This window comes from Anguilla rostrata, chromosome 3 (genome assembly GCF_018555375.3).
Source record: "Anguilla rostrata isolate EN2019 chromosome 3, ASM1855537v3, whole genome shotgun sequence".
Classification (NCBI taxonomy): domain Eukaryota; kingdom Metazoa; phylum Chordata; class Actinopteri; order Anguilliformes; family Anguillidae; genus Anguilla; species Anguilla rostrata.
The window spans coordinates 27,280,354-27,292,553 of record NC_057935.1 but is presented as its reverse complement, the minus strand read 5'-3'; the positions used below and the strand labels follow the sequence as shown (position 1 = coordinate 27,292,553).

General features: G+C 43.5%; 1 protein-coding gene and 1 long non-coding RNA gene across 2 annotated transcripts; one reads left to right on the top strand and one right to left on the bottom strand.

Moving 5' to 3' along the window:
* Positions 1–586: 586 nt before the first annotated feature.
* rs1a (retinoschisin 1a) lies at positions 587–6,989 on the bottom strand. The gene is made up of 6 exons (XM_064327071.1): positions 6,833–6,989; positions 6,160–6,185; positions 5,852–5,999; positions 1,649–1,790; positions 1,169–1,364; positions 587–822 (listed from the first exon to the last, which is right to left on the bottom strand). Exons 1-6 carry the CDS (start codon positions 6,882–6,884, stop codon positions 670–672), a joined length of 717 nt encoding a protein of 238 aa, XP_064183141.1. The 5' UTR covers positions 6,885–6,989; the 3' UTR covers positions 587–669.
* Positions 6,990–7,939: 950 nt separating this feature from the next.
* Positions 7,940–8,831, top strand: LOC135250596 (uncharacterized). The gene is made up of 2 exons (XR_010328953.1): positions 7,940–8,495; positions 8,567–8,831. It is a non-coding gene; the product is annotated as an uncharacterized LOC135250596 (long non-coding RNA).
* The last annotated feature ends 3,369 nt before the right edge of the window (positions 8,832–12,200 follow it).

Below are 12,200 nucleotides of genomic sequence, written 5' to 3'. Positions count from 1 at the left end.
TGACATCACCACATGACCCTCACAGTTATCCCTTTGCTGCCCCCCCCCCAACCAGCATGACGACTGCTTCCGCACTTCTACCTCTGCCTTCGCTCACCCCTTCCTGTCTCCCTCTTTCACCAAGGTTACAACTGGACACACTACCTTCCATAAAAAATAAAAATTAAATAAAAGTGGCACACACTTGCCATTCTGCTCTTTCAATTCTCAAAAGAAAAGCAGACATTCACGCAATTAGCCAAAAGGAATATGGGAGGAGTGGGTGGTGTGGAATTTTGTGGGGCTCTACGTGGGGACTGCATGTACCACTTTGGCAGAGTGTGGACTCTGAGGGGAGCGGGGAGCAGAGCAGGGTGGGGCAGGGTGGGGCGGGGAGCAGGGCGGGGCGGGGAGCAGGGTGGGGCGGGGAGCGGGGCAGTTAGCGGGGCAGGGAGCAAGGGTGGGGTGGGGAGCAGGGCGGGGCAGGGAACAGGGTGGGGGCGGGAGCAGGGTGGGGCAGGGAGCAGGGCGGGTGGAGAGCGGGGTGGGGCAGGGAGCAGGGTGGGGTGGGGAGCAGGTGGGTGGAGGCGGGTGGGCAGGGAGCAGGGTGGGGCAGGGAGCAGGGCGGGGAGCGGGGCGGGGCAGGGAGCAGGGTGGGGCGGGGAGCAGAGCGGGGCAGGGAGCGGGCGCTCAGGTACACTTGTTCATGCAGAGCAGCAGCTCCATGCGAACGGCGATGCGTGTGTGCCAGCCCAGCGGCAGCAGCCGGACGTAGCGGGCCACGATGGGGGGGCGGAGCAGGTTCTGTACTGACGATGAGCGGTCCGAGTTCCCGTAAAACACCTTCGAGGAAAAGCAAAACCGTCAGGGGTCACCAACATCTCGCCTGCTTCGCATTCTTTCAACACTGGAACAGTTTGTGGCTCCATAATTTCAGACTGCTCGCTAAAGTGCTTCATTTTAAATACTTTAACCAGTAAAAGACTTGCAAATTCCTGACGATTAATCACTAGAAACGTCTGATCTGTTCTATTCAGAACAAAGTATGACTGAAAATACAAAAAAGGCAGGAGAATGTACAAATAAATAAGACTAAAAAAATTATGACACGAAGGTAAAAGTAACTAAATGCAAGGAAAAAATGTATTTTAAAACAGAATGCAATGAATGAAAAGCAGCATGGACGCACTCTGTTGTTCCCGGTCTGGTCCTTGTAGTAGATCCAGTTGAGGTGCTCGTATGTGCGGTACTGCACGCTGTACTTGGTGACCCACTCATCCGCGTCACAGCGACCCTGGGTCAGGATGCCTGAGACCACCCTAACTTCCTTCAGGTCAATCTGAATCCACTGGCTGGTGTCCTGGAACTTGGACAGCCATGCACACCTACAAAGAAGCAGAAAGACGGAGGGAGGGAAATGGAGGGAACATAACCCAGCATAACTGAAAATCACCTTTTTCCAAGGATTTATTTTCCCGGCCATTCCACCATTCAATTTTATGCATCAGATACCTTTTGTGCAATTGTCTCAATTCGCCTCTCTGCAGAATGTTAAACTTTGGTCTTGTGTGATTTTGTGGGAAGGTATCTCAGAGAAACGCTGTGCTGACGGTGGGGTTCCTGCAGTGCTTTTCGGGGGGTAGAGGAGTGCAAACGCAGGGGGACTCACCCGAAGCCCTGGTTGTTGAGTCGAGCCTTACTGGATGTCCAGGAGGAGTACCAGCCTGTGTACTGGTCCTCATTGGAGCAGCTGATCTGATCAGCTGAGACAGATCCAGCCTCAAACCCAAGTGGTTTGTGATAGGGGCACTCTGGGGACACACACACACAGCCCTGTCACTGTTATTTCTGCCCACCTCCTTGAACAAAGTTTTCTATTTAAATAAATGGTCTCCATATCCAGGTAAACAGAATCAGTATATTCTTTTAAGTCTGGATAGTGGTTTTTCACTGACAATATTTCATAGAATTAGCCTACTGTCTTAAGTCTGATTATTTTTGTATTTTAACTCTGTATCACAGGGAATATGTGAGTATAAGTGAGTACCTTTATCTAAAGTAATACATGACATATGAAAATCCTCTGTATAACTGCCCACTATGCTACTTCTCTGGCCAACTTGTCATGCTTGTCAACAACTTGTCAACTTGTTAAGCTATCATAAGTTAGCAAAGAAACAACACTGGCATAAGCAGCTTTGAGAAGATGGATTTTTTGTCTGACTGCATTTTTGCTATTACATAAATTTTGGTTCTTCTGTATTACAATGACATCTTGGAAACCAACAATTATACAAAATGTAATCTAGAAAAAAACTTAAAACACCATATTTGTCAGTAGAAAGAGCCCTTTTTCAGATAAGACCATGAAGTATACAAAAATCTTTACTTCTATCCCTGTGATGTTTTTTATTTGATTGTGTCTCCATCCTGATTTTTGTTTGTTCAGTAAATTTTATTTGGTGGTTGCGGAACTTCCCAAACTGTGTTAGTGGAGAAAAACTAACATTTGTAATTGTTAAAGACACATGTTGATTGAATCTGAGGCTTGGGCTTAATTATACCAGCCTGCAGAGGGCACTCACAGCAATTTAGTGTTTCCTGCAGTAGTGATTTTTATGGAACAACGACTCAATGCTTTAAAGCATCTTAAGTTATAGGCCTAGAAGAATTACAGTATCCTTGCAACACACACATCAAGCATGAATTCACACAATTACAGTATAAAGAACTGTATAGTAAAACAACCAAATATTACAGGGATCTTTTTCATTTTGATGAAATTTAAGAGGCTCAAATTTACATAACATCAATGGATGGGACAGTCCCATGTTAATTTTCACCAGACATCCCATGCATTGATATAAAAAAATTAACATTTTACCCTATATGTTTATTTTGTGCCTGTGCTTTCAATGTTAAAGCTTTTAAATACACGCCAGCATACACAACTCCAGATTTTGGCTAAATACTGAAAATGTACCAAAATGTGTGTCCTGTACTGGCATGTTTTTGGAAGATTTCATATTTTGAAGCCACAATAAATGTGTCGTGTGCCACAGGGACGCCCCTTAACGCAGATGAGCAGAACAGAACACTTGTTAATCAGCCCAACAGAGAAAAACACAAAGGAAAGCAACCTATTATGCTAAATGAAGCCGCTAAGCCGTCCAACTGGATGTTCGACACATCACTAATTCCAGTTCCATCCATGTTCCACATTCGACCCGCGCTCATCCAACTCGTTTTCAATCAGAAAAGCTTTCCTTCTAATTCTCTTCTAATTCTCCATATTGAGAGATAAACGTCCATTAAGACCTGAGTATGACAGATGGCCATGTCCTAAAGTTAAGCTTCAGCTTCCATAAACTGCCATTGATTCCTGGCAACTCCTCTACCTCTGCTCTCACACTGGGGTGTGCACGGTACAATTAATGCAGAAGTCACCATTGACGTTCCCCGTCCTTACACTAGAGACTCTCTTCTCTGTGCCTTACCCTGCTCATTTGGCTCTCTGTGTGTCAATGCAACCTGTCCTAGACTCTGCTCTGATGAAGCAGACATAGGGGATTGCAGGTTCATTAAGTGGTGTGCCTTCAGGTGAACTATGTTCCATTGTAAGGTATTTGTTTTTCTGCATACTAGCTACTGTTTGATGATGTTCGTTGAACAGAAAAAACTTAAACGTGTTACCTAACGTTCAGCTTGTTGATGCTCTGATAACCAACATGCCCTCTAGCATCACTCTTTTTGGAATTGTGTGAAGGGCAGGACCTATTTTGGGCCCAGTAATCTGTACATCACTTTGCAGTTCTTGTAATGGGATTATCTGATCACATTCTGGCTCTGTCATTCCCTCTATCTGCCTCTATCTCTGCTTCTTTCTCTGTTTCTCTCTGCCATTCTTCTCCTCGTTTTATTTCACATGCAAATCACTATGTATTTTTAGTGATGTGAAATGGTTTGTCATTTTTATACTCTGTGTTCTCAGCATAGGCCCCCAGACAGGGTGCCTCCAGGAAGCTTGACACAAAGACGACTTTGTTCAACAAAATGAAAACAGATTAATCATGCAGAAACCACCAGAAGAGGTAAAGATAATGTGCTACAATAATCCTAATATTTATACCAAGTAGAACTGCGCATTATATAGTAGGTTTATACATAAACGACCAAAAGAGGAAAGGATTTAGTAAACATACTGCAGTACCATAGAGATGAGCAAGATGGAGCAGTTACGGGATTGATTGGCTAAACAGATGAAACGTCAACACTTTCCAACACAGGGTACACAGGGTACCACACCAAAGAAATCTCTGCAGATGACCACACAGACATGAACCATCAAGGTGAATGGTGGATATTCCTAATGACACAACAGAACACAGCTGCTGGGGAGGACACCGGTGCACGGAGGCGTAAGGGCCTTGGTCAGAAAGAGCAATGGCAGCTGTCACCACTGTGATGAATGACCTACTGTCTGAATGAAGACAGGAGCTCTTTGAGGGTCCTTCATCCTATCAGCAGTTTCAGAGACTTTTCTCACTAATGACTTCAGAGCAACAGCATGGAGCCCAGGACAGCCCAAGCCAGTCTCAATTCTGAATGAAAAGTTTTTATGGCTTTATTGTTTTTCGATAGCTTTATTAGGGGTGACATTAGCTAATGAGGTAGAGTGGTTCGCTGCCAATCAGAGAGTTGCTGGTTTGATCCCTAGCCCTTTGGTCAAAGAGTGGCAAAGTATCCTTGAGCAAGACACCTGACCCATAATTGTTGCAGATGTTGTTGCCTTTTGTCATTGGTGTGCGTGTGTGTGTGTGTGTGTGTGTGCGTAAATGAGAGGCCTTAATTGTAAAGAGCTTTGTGTAGCCATAGTTGCTGGAAAAAGCACTAAATAAATGCAGTCCATTTACCATTTTGACTCACCAGACGAATGCACATCAAGGTAATGATCAATGGAAAATATCAAGTTACTGCTTTGCTGACATCTGCTTTCTCCCTGGTGTTATTTCTGCTGGTTCACCTTCCACACAGCTCCCACAGAGGGGCCTCTCCTTTATTACAGAAAAACCTTACAGGCTTTGATGTACCATATCCCTCCCACCAGTGTTGGGATCAATTCCATTTCAATTAAGTAAGCTCAGTAAATTATTTTAAATTAAATTAATTCATTGGGAAAAAAATGTCCATTCGGCCCTATGAGTATTTTTCAGTGAATTAACTGAATTTTTGAATTCCTTTCCTAAAAATGGACTGAACTGGCACCAACTCTGCCAGCTACTACAGTACAGTTATAGGATGTTGTCCTTCTGCCCCTCTCCAAAAATGCCATTCCAACGGAAGAACTTGCTGTCCATTGGACCACAGCCTATAGGCACACTGTTTCCCTCTGGTGAAGGCTGAAAAGCTTTGTAATATTACAGGAGGCGATAATTTACTTTTCCGCACCATGGATGACCTCATTCACCCTGAAGGCCAGTGACTGCTCAGCATGATAAAAAGTGGGGATCAGGCAAGCCCAAGATTTTTGGCTGGTCAGTAGAAATATGGCATCCAGAAGAACTGCTCAGATCCTCACTTTTCTGGGAAGACTACCCATTAAGCACTCAAGCATTTTGCCATAAAGCTTTAAATCAATTCATATCCGGCTTAATGCAAGTAACAACCGTAATCGCCCACATAACGTGTCATAATGTCGAAAGGACGGCGCAAGTGAAAGTCCCTCCCCCAATCCCATCCCCCACATGAACCAAATCATGCCTCAGCGCACAGAGTGGCATACTAATTTGCGCAGATGGACAAGCTGGCTGGCATCATGGATGATACGGTTGGCTCGTGACGTGGGTCAGCTGACCCTACCCGAGTGGCTCACCTGGCATGCAGTCCAGCAGGCTGGGGAGAGGAGGGGTGGAGGTGGGAGGAAGGATGGCGGTGGACTCTGTGGTGGACTCCCCCTGACAGTCGCACTTGCAGGCTTTCCCTGTCCATGACTCGACGACCTCCTGCTCCTCCGCGTCCTCCTGGGATGTACACACACAGCACAGGATGAGAGGGGGCAAGGAGCACGACCACCCTCTGCTTTTCACCCACCATCACCCCCTCACGAACAAATCCCAACACTTTAACATTTCAGCCAACATACAGAAAGTGACAAATCAGTGTGACAAATGAGACACGTACCTCCTGTGCACGTGCGGTGAATAGCACTGTGACATAGAACAGACAGACGGAGCAGCCAATGCAGCACGGGCAGAGAGAGGGACACACAATAGAGCCTTCAGTACAGCCAGGGCCAGAGCCGGGCAAGGCAAAGCACTCATACAACATTAATATCCACACGAACAGCAGCATCCATCATCTGATTAAAACAAAGGAACAGCAGGGGGGCCCAGTGCACTTAATCTCAAGCTCATATACTACAAGCACAAAGCACCCGCATGCACTCAAAATCAGCTGTGCTGCTGACGACAGAAGAAAAGAAAATCATTTCTCATTCTGACGTGCTAGTACGTGGATTAATTATGCACTGCCAATGTTAACATCCCTTCATGTTCTTACAAGATTCCAAAATGAACTATTTTAAGTGATCAGTTTCAATCTTCATACATGCTGCAAATTTATATATCCTTCAACATTTAAAACAACCTGGACATGAACTTCAGTCGTTCATCATTTATTGCTTTCACAGACATTTTCATCAGTTTTGAGAGTGCTTCAGTTGTGCTTCATTACAAAATCTCCTAAAAATATATGCATCTGCAACAACTTCAAATAAAGCAGGTTTAACAGCATCACAATCCCTCACACTCTGAAGGAAAGGCCAGACATTGAAGGGCAAGTCATGGAGACATACCTGTAGAAAGGAGCAGTGTGGACAGCAGAACACGCCGCAAACTGATCTCCATCTTCACTCTGTGTTAGAATGCAGGGACTATGGTGCAGTCTGTGGCACAGGGACTGGATTACCATAATCCACAGGAAACTAATGGCCTTATCTAATGCCCTTCAATCTCTCCACAAAGCCCCTCCCTCAGCTGTAAGGACCAGTTTGGCCAATGTGATACCAAGGACTTCCCCTTACGTGACAAAAAGAAAATAAAGCTAGAATGGCAGAGATGCTGCCCCCACCTCAGCCTACACCACCTTCACTCAGTCCTGTAACCTAGTTAATGCTTCAACAAATACAGCCAGTGCTGAATTGCTGTTAAAATATGCATGGCTCTAGCTCTCATGTTACAATATTAAAGGCATGCCACTAATTGGAAACATTAAACCTAAAGCTGGAGGTGTTAAAATGACAAATGCACATGCCTATTGATAACAAGGGTGGGGCTATTCATGTTACTGACCTGAACTGCCAAGGGCAGGATGTGGGGGAGAAATGAGCCCGTTTATATACTTACTACATATTTATGATGTAAAGACATGGACACGCAGATCATAGTTCGGTAATGGGTCGTCACCACTGGGCGTGTTTCTCTCTCTCTCTCTCTCTCTTCCAATAATGGTTAAGCTATAAGACCCATCTGTCCTTATCGAATAATATGCATTTTGTAACAGTGCTTCACGGCCACAGGGTGGACCCACACGTCCATTTCACATTGTGGAGACAGATAAAGTGTGCAATAAAGCCATCATCCCACGATATCGTTAACTCGCCTGTTTGACTAGTCTGCAGGAAGCTCAGTGCTAGCTAGCTCTCGCTCTCCCCCCTCTCAGAATTAACTTATTAATTTAATGGCAGGCTGTATTGTGCATGTTTAACAATAATGATCCAGCTTTGTTAGATAAACGTTCTGCAGCACCAGCAGAGAAAATTACACTGAACCAATACGCTGATGCTGAAATGAGTTGGGTGTATAATTTTTTTGGCAGGGGGATGCCAAATTGGCTTACCTAAAAAATGTATTCTACATTTCAGTTTTTTTTTTTTTTTTGTGCTGTGCCCTGTAATCTTATTTTTGCATTCATTATTAAATTCGCACTGGCGCCCAGTCGGTGAATTCGTCTGTGAACGCACGCCATATCAAAGTGAACACGTTAACCCATGTTATACTAGCGTGGACACCGGCCTTACAGTGCACTGCACACACTGGTTAACTACATAATTGGTTGCAGCCACTGACAATGTGTTGCTATTAGAAATTTAGTCGGCTGCACGTGCTCGTCCAATAATGTGTCAGATGTTTCAGTAAAACACCTGTCGCCTGTCAACGGCAATGGATAGTCTATATAACTAACTTAGTCGGTGTGATGTTAAGATCTGTTGGTGCTTTACTGTTTGGGTAGGCTATTGTAAGCTACGTGCCAGCAAGTACAATTACGATTTAGAGGAAAGGCATTTGGTGGAGCTATTGTTTGTATATCTGTTACTACACTTATAGCTGCCAGTTTTTTCTGTGGTGATTATGAAGACCCGTCGCATTAAAGTGATGAAGCGAACAACTAAGCCATGCCGACGAGAGAAGAGAAAAGCCAGGGCCTACTCCACTTACATCTACAGACTTCAGAAGGAGGTTCGGTTTGTGAATCTTCTATTTATTGATATTTCTCGATGAGTCGCTCATTTTCTGCGGTTGTTTTACAGGGAAACTCCCTGAGCAAGTGCATCACCGTGCCCAAATCTCTCTCCGGAGAAACGTTCGAACTTGTAGTGTCCGAAGCTGCACGCCTTTCAAAATTCAACAAGCGGAATGCCATCACCCGCCAGGAGGTCCGCTGCGCTGTGCAATCGCTACGCCCTAAAATGAACTTTGGAAAGGAAGGCGCTTAATGACTTGGGGGGGCCCTACTTGTTTTGCAAAGGTTTTGTATGTAATTTTAGCGAATTTAAATAAATGTATTTTAATAAATGTATGTTTGCTTGTCGTTCTCGGCCTAGGCTATTATGCTGTCTCAAACTAGCCTGAGCAAGTTTTTGGTTGGAGGTTTCCACCCTCACTAATTAGGAATGTTTCCTGCCCTTTAATACCTGTGGGTACAAACAGCCCTACTAGCAGCAGACATGGGTGGACTTGTGTGGTTGTGTTTTGAGGTTCCCTGGTGCATTGGTCTTGGAGGGGAAAATCCTGTCTGGGGGAAACTCCAACCACCCTCATAGCAGTTCTACATGTACAGTACACAAGGAAATGTCAAGTGTTCACTTCATGAACTTTTTCTATACTGAGTGAAATGTGAGCCTAGCCATACCATTACGGTGTGCCTGATTTTTTTTATTTTTTATTTCTACACTTGTGATGTCATTCAAACTCCAGCTTGTCCAGTTTACCACTGTAAAGCATTCCCTATAGAGAAAGTGGTTATCTGCTGTCTAATGAGCCAATTGATGTAGATGAATGCAAGAACTTGGGTTACTGGGTTACTTAAGGGCAGATATTTGCATGCTATCCAACTGATATGGCTTCTGATCCAAGCGGTTTGCTCTCTAAAAGGCTCACTACTATGCCATAGCCCGTGGACAGTTAATGGCCCATGTCTAAAATCCTCTGATTCCCACATGGGTATTAGATGAGTAGAAGATTATCCTTATCAGTCAAATTGTTTACTATGCTGGCCCTGGACCTGAAAGTCTTTCATTAAACTACTCTGCTTGGTTCTATGGGTGTTTGCTGGGGTTGTAGCATTTGAGTTCTGCAGAACACAGACGTGTGCTCTGGTCTACAGCAAGGTGTCTACTGACTAGCTGCATGATCACTGTTGGGCCAACCAGGAATTTGAGCTGGAAGCCTCGTGTCAAAGACTTGGGCTTTGGAGGTATCAGACTTCAATTCTGGAAGGTCTGCTAATTTCCAATGCATTTCAGCACCAGAGATTACTTTGAATCATTCATTGGTTGAAGGGTGTTCACATCTTGTTCCCAATGCTGTAAGAGTCTGAAAGGAATCTGCAAAAATCTTCAGACACTGGCTGTCAAAGACTTTAATTTGACACTGCTACTCTAAAATCAACAAGCACTAACAAAATGGCTCCCACTTGGCACTAGCATGACTGAAATGGTTTACTGTGAGCTGCAGACCTACAGTCTCACTTTGGGGTAAAGCCTACCTGGCCATAGTGTGGCTCAGAGTGGGAGGGTTTAAGAAAGTTGGGTAAACATGGCCTCAAATGGAAGGCTCAGGCCTCAGGCTCTATCAAAATAGGGTTGATTCCACTTCATTGCTCAGTCATGGTCAGCCTCCTCTGGTTGATCCCATGCTTGCAGACTGCCTTGTCAGTTCCACAGCTCTCTTGGTAGGTGGAGTGCAGAGTGGAAGAACTGAAGAACTGCAAATTGATAGATGTATTACATTTTTCAATTTAATCATTTGGCAGAAAATTTAAGCCAAGGCATATTTAAAAGTGCGTTCAACATGGTAAGCAAACCCACTTGATCTATAGATACTGTAAGTGAAGTTACAATTAAATGTGTTTAAGGTGTAAGGTGGCTGTAGACCTTCAACATAAAGGGAATGCAGTATGTATTTGACTTGTGTTTTGTTTTTTGAGCAGAAACATGCAGTGTAGTCTGAAAAGGTATCTTCAACATTTTCTGAAAACCAACAACCAGTACTTTTCTGAATGCTTGGGGAAGGTTGTTCCATCATTGAGGGATAAGGGTATGGAAGAGACAGGGCCAGGGCCACAGGGAATGCATGTGTTTGGACACTGAAGGAAATGGCGAAGGAAACTACAAGCGTAGTTCTCATATACTACGCTACTGTAAAAAGAGACAAGGCCTTTATACTCGTTTTCTCAGGCACGAGCAATGACAGGATATCAGTATGGGGTTGTGAAATCTGTATGGGTGGAGGAGGAAGTGTGAACTGTGAAATAACCACACGGAACAATGTAGCAAAATGCCAAAACAAGAATCACACAAGTCCGGATAAGCTATTGCATATAGTGTATATAAATTCTCTGATTACCATTTGTAGATCCCATCCCTACTGGAATTAACCAGTCTAATTACAGCTAGATATAGACACAACATTCTCTTACTTTGACTTTGGCTGTTTTTTTTTTAAAGGGGTAATAAATAAGGTACTCCTACAAGAGCAGAGTGTTGACTGTTTCCACATTAAAACAGACTGGAACCTGGACAATCTAATGGCAAATTCCACTTAAACAGTATTTAAACAATTAAAGTTGGGAATTTGGAACAGTTCACTTAATGGTCCAATAGTTTATTTTTGTCTGGTTATTGTAATATGCTTGGTTAGCTCTAAATAATCAGGGAAGCTGTTTTGTGACTAACACTAATACTGAGTATAGTATTTGCTGTGTATATGACCAGGGAATGATGTCAATGGTGCTGCTTAAAAAATAGTTGCCTGCAATAAACATGTGAGGGAAATCTAATAATATCCACATTTTGCAACCCCTGTGTAAACAAGCAACAGGTCCGTTGCAGCATTGGTTGTGTACAGGACATTATGTGGTTCAGAAGTGTTTCCAAAGCAGTTTTCTCACCTGTATTATAGTCTTCCCTCAGCATAAGGTCAGCAGAGCTTTTTTTCATCACGTGTCCAACAGTTATGTTCCACCTCCCCAGTCATCCACGTTGCTAACTCAATAGCCACTTAACAATTGACAGCAGCATTCCCATACTGTCAGCTACTACATTCAGTATGGTTATTGCAACCACAGACAGGTGGCAGAATCATATTTGTCTTGTGTCACGCTCATTGCTTTATTTAATCTGTGGGAAGTACCATACATACACCAAGCGCAGTTAAATCACCTGCACCAAATGTTAATTACAAGACAATTCATAATAATGAAATGGTTTGAAACAGGGATAGGCTAATCAATTTTAAAAATAGATTAAAATAGATGCACTGAATTTAAATGAAAATGTAAGTTTGTCAGTGTTTTAAGCAGTAGCCTCTGTTATTGTTTGACAATGCTTGGTGTAAATACAGTATATCAATATGAAGATAATTTGCATAATTTCATATCTTTCCACATTGTCATAGAGTTGGTTGGAACAGACAAGTATTGTTTTGCTTTCTGTGCAATATTTGTACATATTACCTCACCTCTGTCCCAGAAATCCCCCTGTGTTACTGCAGGGTTGTTTTCTTGTGAAAACAATTTGTAACTGACAAGTTTGGAAGAAAAGTTCTTGTCAAATCATGCAGTCGAATCCAAAGGGAGTTTTGTCAAGTTTACAGTCTTTCTTAGGGTCAAAAATATCTAACAGCCTCAAGGAATCTGTGCACTGGTTGAAAGAAACATGGTTT